Source organism: Leucopleurus acutus (assembly GCF_964270905.1).
Source record: "Leucopleurus acutus genome assembly, chromosome: 3".
Classification (NCBI taxonomy): Eukaryota; Metazoa; Chordata; class Mammalia; order Artiodactyla; family Delphinidae; genus Leucopleurus; species Leucopleurus acutus.
The window spans coordinates 12,575,338-12,593,263 of NC_139145.1; the positions used below are offsets into that span (position 1 = coordinate 12,575,338).

The following is a 17,926-nucleotide window of genomic DNA, read 5'->3' on the forward strand; positions in this document are numbered from 1 at the left end:
GGTTGACAAATTCTGGAGATACGTTTGATTATCACAACTGGAGGGGGAGGTGCACCTGGAATCTTGTGGGTGGAGTACAGGAATGCTGCCCGACACCCTACAGTACACAGGATGGCCCCCGGCCCCCACTGCAAGGAGTAACTTGGTCTCAAAAGTCAGTAGGGCTAAGGTTGGGATACCCTGTGTTTTAGACAAATCCCACCTCTTCTGGGCCTCTTTTTTTGGCGGGGGGAGGGATGTCTCTGGATTCTTTCTGTTTGTGTATTCTTGGGAGATGGCATGCTGTTTGGTTTTTTTTTTTTAAATAAATTTATTTATTTATTTTTGGCTGCGTTGGGTCTTCGTTGCTGCACACGAGCTTTCTCTAGTTGCGGCAAGCGGGGGCTGCTCTTCGTTGCGGTGTGCAGGTTCCTCATTGCGGTGGCTTCTCTTGTGGAGCACGGGCTCTTAGGCATGCGGGCTTCAGTAGTTGTGGCTCACGGACTCTAGAGCGCAGGCTCAGTAGTTGTGGCTCGCGGGCTCTAGAGCGCAGGCTCAGTAGCTGTGGCGCACGGGCTTAGTTGCTCTGCGGCGTGTGGGATCTTCCCATCCCGGGCCAGGGCTTGACCCCATGGCCCCTGCATTGGCAGGCGGATTCTTAACCACCGCGCCACCAGGGAAGTCCCAGCATGCTGTTTTAATTGCTACCACTTTATCAAGCACCTATTTGGTGTCTGGGAGAATTACTTGTCTTACACATGAGGAAAGGGAAGCTCGGAGTGAGGTTTCTTCAGCTCAGTTAAAATGGTAGAGCCCAGGCCCACTCCAGAGGCAGGAACCCTAATTACCATAGCAGCCAGAGTAGCCAGGGGCTCAGTAGTGGAGGCCAGGAGGCAGGTGGAACCTTAGCCCGCCCCCTGCAGGACCTGGTTCTCTGAGACACGATGACAGGCAGGTGACGAACCCAATGAGGCAGCGGATCTCACCAAGTCCCTAAACCCACTGGACTGCTTTGAAGAAGCAAGTTCTGGAAAATTTAAGTGATCCTGCCACCACCTCACCAGGATAGTGGCTTGGCACTTACTGAAGCTTTTTGCATAAAGAGCAAAGAGGTTAGTGATGGGGTTAGTGATCCCATTTTATAGTGGAAGAAACAGGTTCAGAGAAGCAACACCAGGAGGCTCCAGTCACACAGTGATGCCAAGGAGAGCTGGTGTCTCACACCCACACCGCGATGACCTCCCCAGCTCTGCCCACCCCTCAGTACACAAGTCGGTACCTCGAGAACATCCCCAGTACCTCGAGAACATCCCGACACCCCCCGCCTTCCCCCAGAGACTTTCCGCCTGCAGGGCTGCCTCTGGCTCAGTAGGGCTCCGAGCCAAACACTTTACCCCATGATGGTTTAATCTGATTTCCTCAGTGACCCCCTGAGGTAGAACCTCGCACTTTCCCCATTGTGTACAACTGAGGACAGTGAGGCTCAGACAGAGAACTTGCTGGTCCAAGGTCCCACAGCTGGGAAGCAGCGAAACCTAACTCTTGAGCTGGGTAGATTCCCTTCATGTGGCTGAGGAAGCCCCCAGCCCAGCCTACATTGTGGGTCCCCTGTGTCAGGGAGATAAAAATGGACTCTGTTTGCCCAAACAGGACCAAACTGCCAAAGCATTGGCATATTTCAAAGCACCAGAGTGTTCCAAAGAACCTTCTGGTCTACTTGTTCTCCTCCCACATCCCCTTATTCTCCACCCATGACAGGGAGCTCACTACCTCTCCAGCAGTTCCATCTGTAATAAAGTCCTCCCTCAGCCCGAGGGAGAGATTGTCCTGCTGCTCCCCCACCAGCCTTCTGGAGCTGGAGATGGGGGGCTGCTCTCAGCGCGGGGCAGCTGGAACATTCAAACACCCTGATCTCGACCTAGGCTGGATGGCCAATTCCCCAGTGCTCAGCCACGGGCCTGGATGTCCTGGGGCCATAGCTCTCGCTCACCCTCAGCCAGGAAGACAAGGAGGGCACGGTGCAGCAGATGCACCCCCAAGCGGCGGCGCCGGGTGGGTGGCCAGCTGGCCACCACTCCATAGCAGTGTCCTTGCTTCTGGTTGGTCAGCGTCTGGATCCCTGGGGAGATTAGGAGTAAGGTCACAAAAGCAGCCTCCAGGAACCCTAGGCAGAAGTATGTGCCAGTAAACCCACTGGGTATTGCCCTCGAGCAGGGATAAACCAATGGAGCAAAATCTGTGCATGTGCAGGTACATCATTGGTGCTCAATAATTGCTCATTGAATGAATGAACAGCCCTGAGGGGCAAGGGGTGAGGGAATCGGTAGATCAAGTGCCCTTCATGTGACACCCCCCCCCCGACCCCACAAGCCAGGCACCTACCTAGAGCATCCACAAGACATGCTTCTCGAGTGTAAGCCTCCACAGCAACCACATGCTGGAAGCAATGCAGGGAGACAACACCGTGACCACTGGCCCAGATGTCTAAGATCTGGCGCACCTTGGGGCAGGCCTGGGGGGAGCCAGGGCAGGGTCAGAGATCTGCCCCCCAACTCCCTCCTTCCTCTACCTGCCCGCAACTGTGCCACCCCTGCCATGAACCTGGTCCTTATCCTCACACCTGTTTTCCTGGCCACCCTCGGTGGCTAAGGGCCTTCAAGAGGTGGACATTCGGCCGGGTCCGTGTTCCCTTGCCCACGTAGAAGATGGCATGGACAAAAATCCGAAGGCATTCAGCCAGGGTCAGTGAGAAGGCTCGGGCTGGAAGGTTCTGAGTCTTCCTAGATGAAGTAGGTGGCTCAGAGAAGGAAAAGTGACGAGAGTCGCCCCAGAGGCAGTCTTTAAAGACAGAGCAACCCACGTCCAGTGACCCCTATTTTATAAAAGGCAGGGTGGGTGGCTGTTCGCCAAGGACACTCAGCAGCTTGAATTGGATCCAACTGCCTTTTGCAGATAAAGAAGCTGATGACCAGAGAGGGCCAGTTCCCTTCCTAAGGACACACAGCAGATAAGAACCAATCTCAGAATTTTCCAGTTCCCACTTCTGGGTCATTCCTGTTCCAAGTACCTGGGGTCCAGCAGCAGATATGTGAAGCTGGACTTCATGACCCCCTCCCGCCACCGTCTGCTGGGTTCTGGCCGCTCAAACTGCTTGGCAAGTGCATCCTCATCTGCCTGGGCATCTGGGATACGGCCGGTCCGCAGGGCTTTGGCCAGCTCTGGGCTGTGCCCTGAGAATTCTAGGCCTGGGAGGGGAAACTGAGTCAAGAGAGACAAAGGAAAGGATGGTTCCCAGAGATGAAGGGAGAAGTAGGTTGCACTGAGAGCCACGGGTCTCCGAGGACTCCTGGAGGCTCCTTGGACTCTGGATACTAACCACGAGCAGCCTGGGCTTCTTCTAGTGGTTGGAGGTAGTATGGCCGGGTGAAGGACGTGATGCGACCGCGGCTCTTGCCAAGTGCCCGGAGCCCTTGCAGCAGCTCCAGGTCAGACGTGGTGGAGTCCGGTGGGCACTGGCAAGAGGTGATGGGGTCCCTGCCACCTGTGGCGCTCGCCTCATCCTCTGTCAGCCAGAGGGCAGCCACATCACTGTCGAGGGACAACCGGTCATCTTTGGGGATGTGGAAGTCAGAGGGTCCAGGCAGTGGTTCCCAAGGGGCACTATGGGCTGGGCTCCTCTCTGGGAAGAACTTGGGGGAGGGGGAGGCATCTGGCACGGTCAGAGTCAGGGCCTGCAGACGGGCATTTAGTTCTGCCTCCCTGTCCTCCACGAGGGCTCGATGTTCCTGCTGTGGGGTACCCGAAGATCTTGGCACCCTCTGGGACGGTCGGACACCAGCCCAGGGGGACATGTGGGCAGTTGGGTCCTCAGCTCCAGAGGCCTCAACCGCGGTGACAAAGGAGGCAACTGAGCTGCAGTCCCAGCATCCTAGGGGGGACTCCAAGCTGCCATCTGTGCCAGCAATCTCAGGGTGGGCAAGGAGGCTGGGGGGTCCAGGGCCAGCCTCCAGGCTCATGTCCTTGTCATCACCTCTGCCCAGTGTTGTGGAGTCCAGTGTCACACTGGGAGGTCCAGAGGGGCTGATATTCAGCCCCTTTCCCCAAGGGCCTGGGCCTGGAGCAGGGGATAAGAGTGGGAGTCAGAGAGGAGGGGAGGAGGAAGTGAGAGACAAAGATGGAAGTCAGATCAGACAGAAAGAGGCGGCTGCAATCGCAAAGAGGAAGGACAGAGTCGGAGGCAGAGAGACGGACCAGAGACCTTAGTCGTGAAACAGAAACAGTGGGAGAGCGTGGATGTCACACACAGAGACCTGCAAAGCTAGATCAGAGGCTAAGCACCCCCAGCCGCACAGGCACCACTCACTGTCAGGCTTGGGCTCGAGCTCTGGCTCCTGGGGGTCTGCCCGGGTCCGTGTTGGGGTCCTGGTCCGAGCCTCCAGCTCCCGAAGGACACGCACACAGTTCTGGTGCCCCTGCTGCTCGGCCAGGTCCACAGGCCGGAGTCCGTCCTACATGGGCGCGGTCAGCAGGGGGCGCCCTCTTACCTCCCTCTCTTCCTCCCTTCCTTCCTCTTTCCCTCCCTCCGGGTTTGCCCTGCTACAAACAGCGCTGGGACCCCCACCTGGTCGCGCAGCGCGGGGTCCGCTCCCTGGCTCAGCAGCAGCTCCAGGCCGCGGCGACAGCCCCAGGCAGCGGCCACGTGCAGCGGCGTCAGCGCCTCGGCCGATCTGGGGCAGGAGAGGAGGAGGGGTCAGTGGAGGAGGGAACTCGATCTCCGCCCCCATCCTCCCACCCCCCGCCCGGTGCCTTGGCTCTCAGCACCCCCATTTCCGCCCTTCAGCCTGAGACACCACACTTGGAACCTAGATCCTGCTCCCGCGGGCCAGGACCCAAACCTCTGCTCTCTGACTCTAGAGCGCCTACCACCAGATTCGAACCTTTGATCCCCATTTGGTCTCAGCGCAACCTCATACCCCACCCTCGGTCTGGTACCCTGCCTCTGCCCTTGGACCCTCAAGATCCTTCCCCAGATTCCCCAAGCTCCGCCCCCGGGCATTGAGTCCGCATCCTTGAACCGTGGGACGCCCTCTCCAGGACTCCCAGGTCTTTCCCTCGGACTCGGGAGACCCCTCTCCGCGGAAAAGCTGCCCGGAGCCCAGACCCTGCCTCACCGAGTGTTGGGGTCCCCGCCTCGGCGCAGCAGGGCCTCGAGGCAACACAGACTCCGCGGGCGCTGGGCTCTGGCCGCCAGGTGCATGGCCGCCGCGCCATCCTCAAGCACCAGGTTGGGGTCAGCACCACGGCGCAGCAGCTCCTCCACTGCCCTAAGGACAGAGGGTCAGAGTGGACGGCGACACTCGCCCCCTACCCCTGGCCCACCCACCCCGTGCCCGGCCCTCACCGCAACTCCTCCTTCCGCAGCGCCGCCTGCAGCCGCCGCGCCAGGACTGCCGCCGAGCCCATGCCCCGGCGGTCCCCCAGACCAGCTGCCCGACCTGCCGATTTCCAACTTCCCGCGGCGCCCTTGTGCGCACGCGCCACTCCGCCCCTCGGCCAGGGTCCCCGCCCCTCGGCGCAGCGCAGGGTCCCCAGCCAGGCTGACCCGCGACGCATTGTCGTCCACATCTAGGTTCAGGAGCTCTAATGCTGGCCCGAGCCTGCTACACCAAGTATTGCCCAGGCAGGGCTAGGGGCAGCCGATAAGGTCCCGGTAGGGTGGAGGTCGTCGTGTGTGCCGTTATCTCTCAAAACCGCGTAAACACTAATAGCCTGCTGGAGGGGGTGGAGCTACGCTCCCGGGACCCGATGGTGCCAAGGCATTAGGTCTTACAGAACCATCTGCCGAGGCGGCCTCCATTAGCGCACGCGGCCCTGATAGTATGTTAGGCTTCAATTAATATCTCCCTCCTGCAGTGGCTCTGTGTTGCCCATTTTCAGTTCTGCGGAGTCGGGAGTCCATTACTTTGGAGCCCTGGGTCTCTTAGGGCTCTAGTTTCCCCACATGCAAAATGGGAGAATAATCCTTTCCAGGCTGGTGTGAAGTTGAACGAGGGGCCTGGCACACAGGTGCCTAATAAATCCTCATGGGAAGGAAAAGCTGTTTCTCGATAAAGCTATTTTTGTTTGATAAGGAACTGAGAAAACCTAGCTGGTAAGCTTTTCTTTCCACAATTGCTCATCATCCAGTAAGATAGTTGAGTGATGCACCTGTTCTATCTGTCTCCCTTCCTCTGGGGAGCACCCACACTATTACCTGATGGAACTATAAAGCTTCCTTCCCAGAGAAGCTTGATGGAGTCCTGGCCAATCAGAGCGTACCACAGCTCTGGCCCATGACTGGCCCAATGCAAGGTTACATGACCTAGGCAAGGCCAGTCGTAAGGGGTGCTGGGAGAGCCCTCACTTCACCTGGGTTGGGATCTGGGGAGCAGTCACAGCCATCTCACCCCTTTCCACGGGTTGGGAGGAAAGCAGGGCACACTGAACACCAACCATGCAGGGTATTTCAGCCCTCCCCAATGGCAATGTCAGAGCACCTGGATACAGCAAAGCCTGAAGCTACACCATGGCTTCTTATCCACAAGAACCAAGCCATTCTCCTTTCTGCTCAGTGGGTGGGTTTTCTGTCACTTGCAACGAAAAAGATTCCAATTAACACAAGTTGATCGTTGTGGACCTGGGTTAGGGATTCTCAGATTTTTATTTTGATGACAAAAATCACACAGGGCACAACAAGAATCACAACTGAAAAACTGGGAGTGGGATATGGGCTGGGAAACATAGGGAATGGGTGTCCAGAGTCCCTGGGATGCTTCCTGGAATCCTAGGTTTCCTTCAGCGCTCCCCACATGCCTTGGATACCTCCTAGACCTCCCTCTGGGGGTCCCACAGAGCCCAGTGTGAGAACCAGCATTCTCGGCCAAATGTTTCCTCGTATTAGAAGGTTGGATGTACGGGGATGGTTCAGACAGTGGCCTCAACCTCGGCGGCTTCATCGTCCTCCTCCAGCAGGCTGTAGGAGGCATGGCTTTGGCAGGGCCGCTGCAGTGGGTGAGCCAGAAGCTTGGCCATACAGTTGTGCAGCTCAAGGGCTGGCCCAGCCAGCGCCACCTCGTACTTATAGCTGGTACCCTTGGTATCCAGGCTTCCCATGAAGGCAAACATGTCCTATGGGGCCAAGGAAGGGCTGTTCAGGCAGAGGTTCCCCTGACAGGCCCTCCCTGTCCTGGAGGGCCTCCCAGGAGGGGGCCTCAGGAATGGGTTCCGAAGGGTAAAGAGGAGTTTTCGAGAAAACATTCCCACATTCAGCAAACATTTCCTGCCACCCACTCAGTGCTAGGGACCCCAAGAGGTCTCAGTGCTGGAGCCCCTAGTCTGGAGAGGCACAGTCGGATACAATGACCTCAGCCCCCATGCTGATCTACCTTGAGGAGCAGGGAAGTTTTCTCCAAGTAGGGACTTCCCGTTTGGGTACTGAAGTATAAGTAGGAGCTGGGCTCAACCCCCTCTGCTCACAGTTGGGTAAAGTGAGGCTCAGAGAGATAAGTGGCCGACTCGAGATGCCACAACTAGTTCAGGGCTGCGATGTAAAGGACCAGCAGAGCCTGGCAAGGCAGGGAGGGAAGCGTGCTCCAGACAGAGGACACAGAGAAAGCGAAGGCAGGAAGAGAGAGAAGCAGGGGATGCTGGGGATGAAGTGGACAGGACCCTACATACTCATGGGCCACTGTCCCAACAGCCCCATTAGTTCACTGAAGACATGTGGGAAATGGAAGTTGAATGACCATGATCCAGCAGGACCAGGAACGCTAAAGAGAAGACTAATGGCAGGGCCGTGCATGGGTGGGCAGGGATGGGTGACTTCCCTCCTCCTGATGCCAGGAGAGCACAGGTGCCTCTGAGCCTGTTGCCAGGAGCCACTCTGTCAGAGACACACTGTGTGACCCTGGCCTAGTTGCTGGCCCTCTCTGAGCCTGTTTTCCCTCAGCACAGCTCATGAACTAGGGGGCTGGCATTAGATGCCCTGAAGTCCCTTAGTGATTCAAAGCCCCCCTTTCCCTCAAGGCCGGGGCAGGTAGGTTCGGAGCCATCCCATCTGCACCTACATCCGCCTGCCACCCACACCCACAGCAGCCTCTCACCTTCCAACTCATCTCCTCCTCCTTCTCGTCGGCGCCGTTGTGGATGTAAACAACATCAAAGAAGAAATACGGGCACTGGAACATTTTCTGCAGGGGAAGAAAGCCAGCCTTTGGGACTTTGGTCACCCCATGGCCCCATGATCACAATTTCCCAGCTACTGCCCAAGACTCTGGGAACCTGACTCTAGGCACCCCAGCTCCTGTGGTCAGGAAGTCCCTCCTAGTGTCTAACCACCATCCTGCTGGCTGTAGGCATCCCTCCCTCTCCCAGGCCTCCCTCACCTTCATGGGCTCCGTCAGGGAGAATTGGGGCTGGCAGGGTGGACGACTATAGACCAGGATGGTTCGGACCACGTACGGCGGTGGAATCGTCTGCACATTCTCTGTGACTGGCAGCTCGGTCTTCTGTTGGCTGCGCCGCAGGGATGGGGGACAGGTCAGAGCACACCCTGGTAGCACACCCCTACTGTCACCCTCAGAGAGCCCAGCTCCTCACCGTGTATGTGAGGCCCCACCTGACCCCTCCCAAGTTCACTGTTGCCTCTGAGCCTTCCCACATGCTGTTCCCTCTGCCCCAGCACCTCCCCAGCTTCGCCTTTCTGCCTGACCTCTCCTGCTCCATCAGAGGTTTTGCTGACCCCAAAGCTAGGGCCTGCTCAGGCCACCCTCAGCATCCTGAGCGTCCCCCATCACTGTGTTGAGCTGGACCTGCCCTACCAGGCCAGGAGACTCTGAAGCAGGGACCAGATCTTATATGCAAAGTCACTGCCCAGTTCCCCACTCAGCCACAGATGGTTCTCACACTGAGTACAGGGCACTAGGCAGGTAGAGGGCTAATGTCCTTGATATGTAAAAAACAAATCTGATCATCAACAAGAAAAAAGCCGACATCCCCCTAGAAAAACAGGTAAAGGGAACAAATAGACAAATTCACTGAAAGAATACTGAATAGCTTAAAAATGAAAGAAAAAAAAAGCACAGCAAAATAAGATGTGGCCTCTTCCCACCTATCAGATGGGCAGGACTTTCAGGCGTGTGAGCAACCCCGCTGCTGGGGGAGGTAAACGGGGTTAATTTCCTGGGAAAGTGCTTTGGCAAAGTCTAGCAAAATTAAAAACACACACCACCTTGTTCCAGCCTGTTCTCCATTAGGAATTTACCCCATAGATTCACTTCCAAAATCTGCTGAGATGGGCAAAACAACCTCCTTGGCTACCATCAAGGGGCTGGCAAAAACAGGGCTTAGAATACTTGGGCCCACAAGCTAAGAACCTTTTTCATTTTTAAACGGTTGGGAAGAAAGAAAACCAAAAGGAGAATATTTTGTGACAATCAGAAATGTGAAATTCAAATCTGTGCCTGCAAATAAAGTTTTATTGGCACACGGCCACGCCCACTTGCGTACCTATGGTCTGTGGCTGCTTTCTAATTAAAATGGGCAGAGTCTGGTTGCCAAGACAGAAACGTTGTGGCCAACAAAGTCAAAAATATTTACTATCTGGTCCTTTAAAGAAAAAGTTGGCTGCCTCCAGGTTAAAAGAAAGTAGTGGGTCTTCCCTGGTGGCGCGGTGGTTGGGAGTCCGCCTGCTGATGCGGGGGACGCGGGTTCGTGCCCCGGTCCGGGAGGATCCCACGTGCCGCGGAGCGGCTGCGCCCGTGAGCCATGGCCGCTGAGCCTGCGCGTCTGGAGCCTGTGCTCCGCAGCGTGAGAGGCCATGGCGGTGAGAGGCCCGCGTACCACAAAAAAAAAAAAAAAAAAGAAAGAAAGTAGTGGAGGGACTTCCCTGGTGGTCCCGTGGTTAAGAATCCGCCTACCAATGCAGGGGACACGGGTTTGATCCCTGGTCTGGGAAGATCCCACATGCCTTGGAGCAACTAAGCCCGTGCACCACAACTACTGAGCCTGCGCACTACAACTACTGAGCCCATGCATTGCAACTACTGAAGCCCATGTGCTCTAGGGCCCGCATGCTGCAACTACTGAAGCCCATGTGCCTACAGCTCATGCTCCGCAGCAAGAGAGGCCACCGCAATGAGAAGCCTGTGCACTGCAACAAAGAGTAGCCCCCGCTCGCCGCAACTAGAGAAAGCCTGCGTGCAGCTACAAAGACCCAGCGCAGCAATCAATCAAACAATCAATAAGAAAGTAGTGGAGAACCACTGGGCTGTCAGAGAATAACACAGAGGGCGAGATTTGAGGAGGAACCTCTTTTGCAAAAATGCTTCCAGACAGGTAAGTGAGCAATTGTTCCAGTGAGAAAGGGTGAGAAAGGAAGGCTTTAGGCCTCCCTAAAGGACTATTTCTGGGCTGTTTGGAGCTTTTACCCAGAAGGGGTTCTTCTCTTCAAAGGTGAACAATAATTTCCCCATGGGGGACTTACATGAGGCTGAAGAGACCTTCCAAATCTGGTGGGAATGCTAAGGAGAGCAGAGCAGCGCATGGGTGGGCAGGGTTGGGTGGCTTCCCTCCTGATGCCGGGAGAGCGCAGGTGCCTCTGAGCCGGTTGCCAGGACACACGCTGTGTGACCCTGTCCCAGTCGCTTGCCCTCTCTGAGCCTGTTTTCCCTCAGCACAGATCATAAACTAGGGGGCTGGCATCAGATGCCCTGAAGGCCCTTAGTGATTCAAAGCCCCCTTTCCCTCAGGGCTAGGGCCATTCTCCTCATGGAGAGAGCCATGGGTGTCCCTGTCCCCCTCCCCTCATTACTGTTTTCTTTGTAACTCACAGGGATCATATTATATTTAAGTTTTGGGCTGCAGTGAGCCTTTAATGTTCAAGTTAACATAAAATGTGCTATGCCCAGGTTGGAGGGGCTGTAGCAATGATTGTGACTTTTCAGTCACATACGGACACTTGCTGAGCACCGACTGTGTACTTAGCCCTTCATGAAGTGTTCCCCAGGTGGATGCATTTTTGACATCCAGAGTCCAAATCAGCTGTTTTTGCTTCTGTATTCTGACTTTATCTTCACAGCGACCCTGTGGGGCAGGAGGTTTTGTGGCTCTCATTTTACAGATGAAGAAACTGAGGCTCAGAGACGTGGCTGGCCCAAGCCTGATGTGGCAGAGCTGGGATCTAGACCTGAGCCAGGCCGAGCCAGGCCGCTCCCCGGGGCTCCCTGTGTGGAAAGGATACTGAAGGTGGAGCAGGAGGCCGTCTCCAGGTCGTAGAGGCAGCTGCAGAGTTCTCGGGGATCAGAGGTCAGGCCGGACAGCTGCAGGGAAGCATGGGACTCAGCGAGGTGCTCCCTCAGCCCCAGGGGACCCCAGGGCACCCAGCCCTGCCCCAGCCTCACCCAGGCAGTGTCATCGTTCACCACCACCAGCGCGAACTCGTGGCTCTTGTCAATCTTGTGTTTTGTCCGCACGAACATCTCGATCATTTTCTGGGAGACGTTGAGGGCATTGGTTTTGGAGCTGGGGAGGGCCAGAGGGTGACCGGGTAGTTAAGGCCCAGGTCATGCGGCAGTGGGGGCAGCAGAGCCCAGCCGCGAACCCAGCCTAGCTGACCCCCCCTCCAGCTCTTGCCCTCTCCGATGGGTCCCTCTGGCCAGCCTGGGTCTCACATCTGATCTGTGGGAGGCACCCCACCTTTGCTCAGCCGCGGGTCATCACGAGTGCCAGGGAGGGCAAGGCGGGCTCGTCCTCAGGCCCCATCCAGGCCCTGCTGCCTGACCCCAATGAGACTTAGCTGCTCAGGGGCAAGGGTTTTGGAGTCCGCCAGGCCTTGGTCTGAATCTGGCTCTGCCCATTTGCTGGGAGGCCTCGGGCAAGTCATTTTGCTCCTTGGAGTTTCCGAGTCATGGCTGTGACCTGGGTGGCGTGTGATCGCTCTCAAGTGCTTAGAACACAGCCCCGATGGGCCGCAGCTGTATCATTACCAGTTATCATTGCTACTCTCCAATACTGCCAGGCCCCAGGGGTGAGTCTGAGAGAGACAGCCCTGTGTTTTTTGGGCTGGGCCCTTCCTAGCCATAGCTGCAAGCTCAAGCCCTGGAATATTCCTCTCACCTATTTAATGACTCTAGCTTTGGCAGCGACATTTCCTCCGACAGGTCCAGGCAGATGATCTGCAATGAAGTGGAAGGGTGGTGAGAGCTGTGACTAGCAGCACCGGGCGACTGAACATTAATGCAGGCCCCCACGCCACTCTGCTGGCCCTCTCCAAGCAGCCCCATTGGAAAAGGCCATATGATGACTCCCAATTCCCAGCTAAGCCATCCACTTTAGAAGGAGGCAGCTGAGGGAAAAGAGCACTGGACTAGGAGTCCAGGTTGATGAGTGAACAAACAAACCAGAGAACATTCAACACAGAAACAAGAAAACAAGGGAATAGTGGGATGAATTGTGGCTCTCTAAAAGATAGATCCACCTGGGACTTCCCTGGTGGCGCGGTGGTTTAGGAATCCGCCTGCTAATGCAGGGGACACGGGTTCGAGCCCTGGTCCGGGAGGATCCCACATGCCGCGGAGCAACTAAGCCCGTGCGCCACAACTACTGGGCCCGCGTGCCACAACTACTGAAGCCCGCACGCCTAGAGCCTGTGCTCCAGAACAAGAGAAGCCTCCGCAATGAGGAGTCTGCGCGCCGCGACGAAGAGAAGCCCCCGCTCGCTGCAACTACAGAAAGTTCGCACGCAGCTATAGACCCAATGCAGCCAAAGATAAATAAATAAATTTAAAAGATATATCCACCTGGAACCTCAGAATGTGAATTTATTTGGAATTAGGGTCTTTGCTGATGAAATTAAGGTAAAGATCTTGAGATAGGATCATTCTGATCTAAGAACAAGTGTCCTTATAAAAGAAAAGACTGGGGACTTCCCTGGCGGTCCAGTGGTTAAGACTCTGTGCTTCCACTGCAGGGGGCACGGGTTCAATCCCTGGTCAGGGAACTAAGATCCCGCATGCCGCTGGGCCAAAAAACAACAAACAAAAAAAGAAAGAATAAAAGAAAAGAGAAGACTGGGAGACACAAAGGGGAAGGCTATGTGAAGACAGAGACAGAGATTGCAGTGATGCAGCCACAAGCCAAGGAACGACTGGAGCCACCAGAGGCTGGAAGAGTCAAGGAAGCCTCCTCCCCTAGAGCCTGCAGAGGGAACGTGACACGTTCATTTCAGACTTCTGGCATCTGGAACTGTGAGAAAATGAATTTCTGTTGTTTTAAGCCACCGAGTTTGTGGTAACTTGTTGTGGCAGCCCTAGGAGACTAGAACAAAGGGACTGTTTTCCAGAGTGGATCCTAAAAGACGATGTGTAACCCAAGGTTCCCTAACACCTCGAAGCCACTGGTCAAGCCCCTCACTTACCACTTTCTCTGGACAGTTGACCCTTGGCGTCCGCACCTGGACCTCTGGGGCTGGTGGAGGCACCTGCCACGGCTTGGGACCGGCTCCGGGAGGGTTGGCGGTCCCGTCGTCAGCACTGGCCGCCTCACCCTCGCCCTCGCTGCGGCTGCCCACACTGGCCTGGGCCCCCAGTGCCCGGTCCTCCGCCCCCTCAGGGTTGGAGCGAGTGCGGGGTCTGGGCTCAGCTGACTGCTCCTCTTCCTCCTCCTCCTCCTCTTCAGCGGGACTGCTGGGCTCCGCCACCTCCATGGCTCCTGAGTGGCTGGATGGAGCAGGTATGGGGGAAGCCAGGATCCTTCCCTTAGGGTTTTTAAAAGCATTTGGTTATTGGGCAGGAGAACAGGGCATGAATCGCTTACTAAAAGTAACTCCTCTCAGGGCCTCAGTTTCCTCATCTGTAGGATGGGTGCCTTTAACACTTATCAGCCCAGCATCCACTCTGACTCGAGATAACATTCTCCCATTTTTTTTCTGTAGGGCTAACCCCTCCCCTCCCCCTTTTGGCTAGTGAGTCACTGGGAATGGCTCAGAGGTAGGGACAGGACCCAACACACGCCAGTGAGGGGCAGCTCTGAGACTTCCAATAGTGCTGTTAGAGAAAAGGAACTCGTCAGAGTTGCAAAGCTGGGAAGTTACAAGTCGAGAGCTGCTAGGAGCCTCTTTTGCCTCCAAGAAGGAAAACAGAGCTTGCCTGTAATGATGCCCATCCAAAAAACGACAGATACACTTCTGAGCACCTGAATCCAGCTATGCCTAAATTCCCTTTCTTGCTTAAACCAGATTGAGTTGGGTTTTTTGTTACCTGAAACTGAAGAGGTCTTGGTGAATAATAACTTCTAGGGTTCCCTTCTCCGCAGCGGAGCGCTGGCTGCCTAGGGGGTGTCTGCACACGGAAGGGGAGCAGATCTGGTATTACAATTCCTCTGAGGAAAAACAGGACGCTAGTGGAACAGTTTGCCCATCTGGACAATGGGTGCGGGCTGCCGGGGATGGTCTCTGAGCCTCGCAGTCCCCACAACCTCTAAGGAAAACACAGCTTAGCTGCAGCAAGAGGGATGGAGGCTAGACTGCAGGAGAAACCAGAGCTGAAGGCGGAAACCTCAGGGCAAGTGAGGGGCTGAATTTGTGGGGCTAGGGAAGTGGGGCCTCTAGGGACGGATCCCGCACGCTTTCACCACCCAACTCCTGCTCACCGTAGCGTGAGCCTGCCTCCGACTCAGCAGCAACTCGCTAGGAAACCGCCATCTTTACCAGCCGGAAATGGTACGGCGCGGCCGCCACGCCTCCTGGGAAATGTAGTTCAGCAGGCAGCAGGCCTAGAGGAGAGATGTATGGGACGAGGCTGGAGAGCCTTGGAAGCTGATAGGCTGATACTGTTCTAGGAGGTGGGGTTTGGATTGTGATAGACTGGAGAGGAGCTGAGGGGGGCGGGATCTGGAATGTGATTGGCTAAAGTCAGATAAGGCGGAGCTTTTATGTTTCTGGCAGATTCGGAATGTGCGGGTCAGCGTTTCTACCATAACAAGGCAGAGTAGAGTTGGGCTTTCAATGGGATAGTCTCAGAAAGATGCAGAAGTCCTAGTTTGCAGTGTGATTAAACGTAGCGGGACTGAGTTGGGTGGGATTTAGAAGAGGTGGGGCTGATTGGTGATTAATAGAGTTGACTGAACCTCAGTGAGGGGTTTTTGCGGCAGAGGTGGGTGAGGTCCAGAGCCCAAGGGCCCTCCCAATTATTTAATTCTGCTCCTTATTTCACAGATATTTGCAAAAAATAAAAAATGCCAAGCCAGAACTATTTCAAACCACCCTTCCTTCTTCATGCACAGTTCTCCCTTCAGCTCCATAACCATTTAAAAACTGAGCCTCAGTTTCTTTATTTGTTAAAGTCTGCTAAGCCTGTCCACATCAGCCAGGCTCTGGTTCAGTGACAACCCAGAGGGGCTGTGGAAAATGAGCCTTGAAGGATGGAGCATTTGCTAGAAAAACAAGAGAAGGAAGGTCATTCCACGCAGAAGAAACCACCTGGGCAAAAGTCTGGAGGCTTTGAAGAGCCTTGGAGTGGTGGAACCTCTCACAGGTTAATATGGCCAGAGCAGAAGCTAAGAGTGAGAATTTCAATGCCGCGGGTACCCCCAAGTCAGAGAATTGCAACTTCTCTCGCTACTACCTTTGGGGACACAGAAACAGGACGATTCAGCCTCATAGCTTCTGTCAGTGGGACCAGGAAGATTCAGGCTATCCCAGGCTCTGCACAGTTTACACAGAAGTGCAGAAGCAAGGAAGGTGTGTTTCAGGCAGAGGTTAAGGCATGGCCAAAGGCACCAGGGTGTGAGAAAACTGAGAAACTTCAGCTGTTCACAGAGAAGGTTATAGCGGCTAGAGTGTGGAGTACACATTGGTGCCAGCCTCAGGCATAATTTTTTTAAAGACCTTGAATGCCAGGCTGAAGAGCTTGAAATGTTTCCCAAGGGCAATGGGGAGCTATGGAGGGTGTATGAGCCAGGTAGGTGAACAGTGAGATCTCTGCGGCCTTGGTGGGGAAGGGAGTGGAGGGATGGCTGGGGAGCCCAGGGAGGGAGCTGGGCTGGTATCCAGGTTGGGGAGGAGAGGCTTGGGCTGTGACTGTGGATGGAGATGAGGAGGAGGCCCTTTAGAGGTGGATGCAGGAAAAATGAGCAGGATGTAGGGACCTTCTGGGCTCTGAGGAATCCAGCATTTATGGAGAAGAAACAGTAGCTGGCAGAGGAAGCAGAGATGGGATGGTCAGAGGTAGTAGGGAACAAGGAGTGTGCCTTATGATTCAGTTCCCGATGGTGCCTGGCCATGTGCAAATAGCTTGTTAAAATTTCTATAACACTGGAATATATGTATACACACACACACACACACACACACACACACACACACACACACACACTATGGAATATTACTGAGCCATAAAAAAGAATGAAATAATGCCATTTGCAGCAACATAGATGGACCTAGAGATTATCATACTAAGTGAAGTGAGTAGACAAAGACAAATACCATATGATATCACCTATATGTAGAATCTAAAAAAAATGATACAAATGAACTTATTTACAAAATAGAAATAGACTCACAGACATAAAAATCAAAATTATGGTTACTGGGAATTCCCTGGTGGTCCAGTGGTTAGGGCTCTGCACCCTCACCGCTGAAGGCCCAGGTGAGGGCCTGGGTTCAATCCCTGGTCGGGGAACTAAGATCCCACAAGCTGTGTGGCACGGCCAAAAAACAAAGGAGGGGGGACAAAAAAAGAAAAGAAAAAAACTTATGGATACCAAAGGGGAAGGGAGGAGGGAGGGATAAATTAGGAGTTTGGGATTAATAGGTACATACTACTATATATAAAATAGATTTAAAAAAAAACAAGGACCTATGTATGGCACAGGGAACTATATTCAATATCCTGCAATAACCTATAATGGAAAGAACCTAAAAAAGAATAAAAAAGAATGAAAAGAATAAAATCACTTTGCTTTACACCTTAAACTAATACAACATTGCAAATCAACTATACTTCAATAAAAAGTTGTTTGTTTTAAAAAAAACAAACTCCCATGACACTGTAGGAAGATATAGAAATTGAGGCTCAGAGGGGATCATCACTTGCTCAGGGGTACCAATCCCAGGTCTGTCTGTGACTTGAAGTGGAATGAGAACTCTGACCCTGACACTGAAGGTATAGGCAGAGGAAAGAAGTTCACAGGGGAGCCAGATGGAGAGCCTCAGCCCAGGGGAGCATTCTAGCTTCCGAGAAATAAAATCCAAGGGTCAGAGATGGAGGAGCCATGGGCTTGGAAGCAGAGGCGAGGAGGGACTGACATAGTGGGAGCTGGACATATGTCCTCCTGCTGGGGCTGGAGGAAGCCGCTGTCCTTGAAGAGGAAACTGCACAATAACAAGTCACATGGCCGGGGAGTGGGCTTCCTGTTTCCTGGCTCCTCCCAGGCTGGCCTTGGCCAGGCCAAGCCTGAGTAGGCAGTGGCCAGAGTGACCCCAAGAGTGTCCAGGGACTTGGTTTTCTGACCAAGGTGCCCCCAGAAGAACAGGGAATTAGAGCGGGCTGAGGGGACCAAACCCCAGGATTGGAATCTCTGGTTCAGGAGAGCCCTGGGGAGGAGAGAGGACTGTTGAAGTCCTCGTCCCAAGCCCATGTAGGGGAGGGAGGGGAGCAAAGAGGTAGTGAAAAATAAAGGAGGCAGAAAAGAAAGAAGAGGTGAGGGCAAATTTGAGAGGTTGTGAGCTGACCGTCAAGGGAGGCATTCAAATCAACATTGATAACTCAAGATCCTTTCGGAGAAGTGAAATCAATGCCTATATCACAGAACAGGAAATTGAGGCTATCATTTGCTTTGAGCTGAGATCAGGTGGTGGTTTTAGGGGGTGAGGAAGGAGGAGGATTCAGGGGACCCCGATTTCTGGATAACA

General features: G+C 54.5%; 2 protein-coding genes across 3 annotated transcripts; both read right to left on the reverse strand.

Moving 5' to 3' along the window:
• Positions 1–1,925: 1,925 nt before the first annotated feature.
• ANKLE1 (ankyrin repeat and LEM domain containing 1) lies at positions 1,926–5,484 on the reverse strand (the record flags this gene model as incomplete). Its single annotated transcript, XM_082835949.1, has 9 exons — positions 5,381–5,484; positions 5,151–5,303; positions 4,601–4,706; positions 4,343–4,487; positions 3,356–4,093; positions 3,047–3,224; positions 2,600–2,759; positions 2,362–2,491; positions 1,926–2,098 (listed from the first exon to the last, which is right to left on the reverse strand). The coding sequence occupies exons 1-9, from the start codon at positions 5,440–5,442 to the stop codon at positions 1,926–1,928; spliced, it is 1,845 nt and encodes a 614-aa protein (XP_082692075.1). The 5' UTR covers positions 5,443–5,484.
• A 1,171-nt stretch (positions 5,485–6,655) lies between these two features.
• Positions 6,656–14,736, reverse strand: BABAM1 (BRISC and BRCA1 A complex member 1). Of its 2 annotated transcripts, XM_082835501.1 has the most exons (10): positions 14,665–14,709; positions 14,274–14,354; positions 13,433–13,771; positions 12,133–12,191; positions 11,418–11,538; positions 11,258–11,336; positions 10,502–10,526; positions 8,403–8,532; positions 8,121–8,207; positions 6,656–7,146 (listed from the first exon to the last, which is right to left on the reverse strand). In XM_082835501.1, the coding sequence occupies exons 3-10, from the start codon at positions 13,718–13,720 to the stop codon at positions 6,943–6,945; spliced, it is 993 nt and encodes a 330-aa protein (XP_082691627.1). In that variant the 5' UTR covers positions 13,721–13,771; positions 14,274–14,354; positions 14,665–14,709; the 3' UTR covers positions 6,656–6,942. The 2 variants fall into 2 exon arrangements, with proteins under 2 accessions (XP_082691627.1, XP_082691626.1); XM_082835500.1 differs by lacking the exon at positions 14,274–14,354 and having other exon boundaries at positions 14,665–14,736.
• Positions 14,737–17,926: the final 3,190 nt, after the last annotated feature.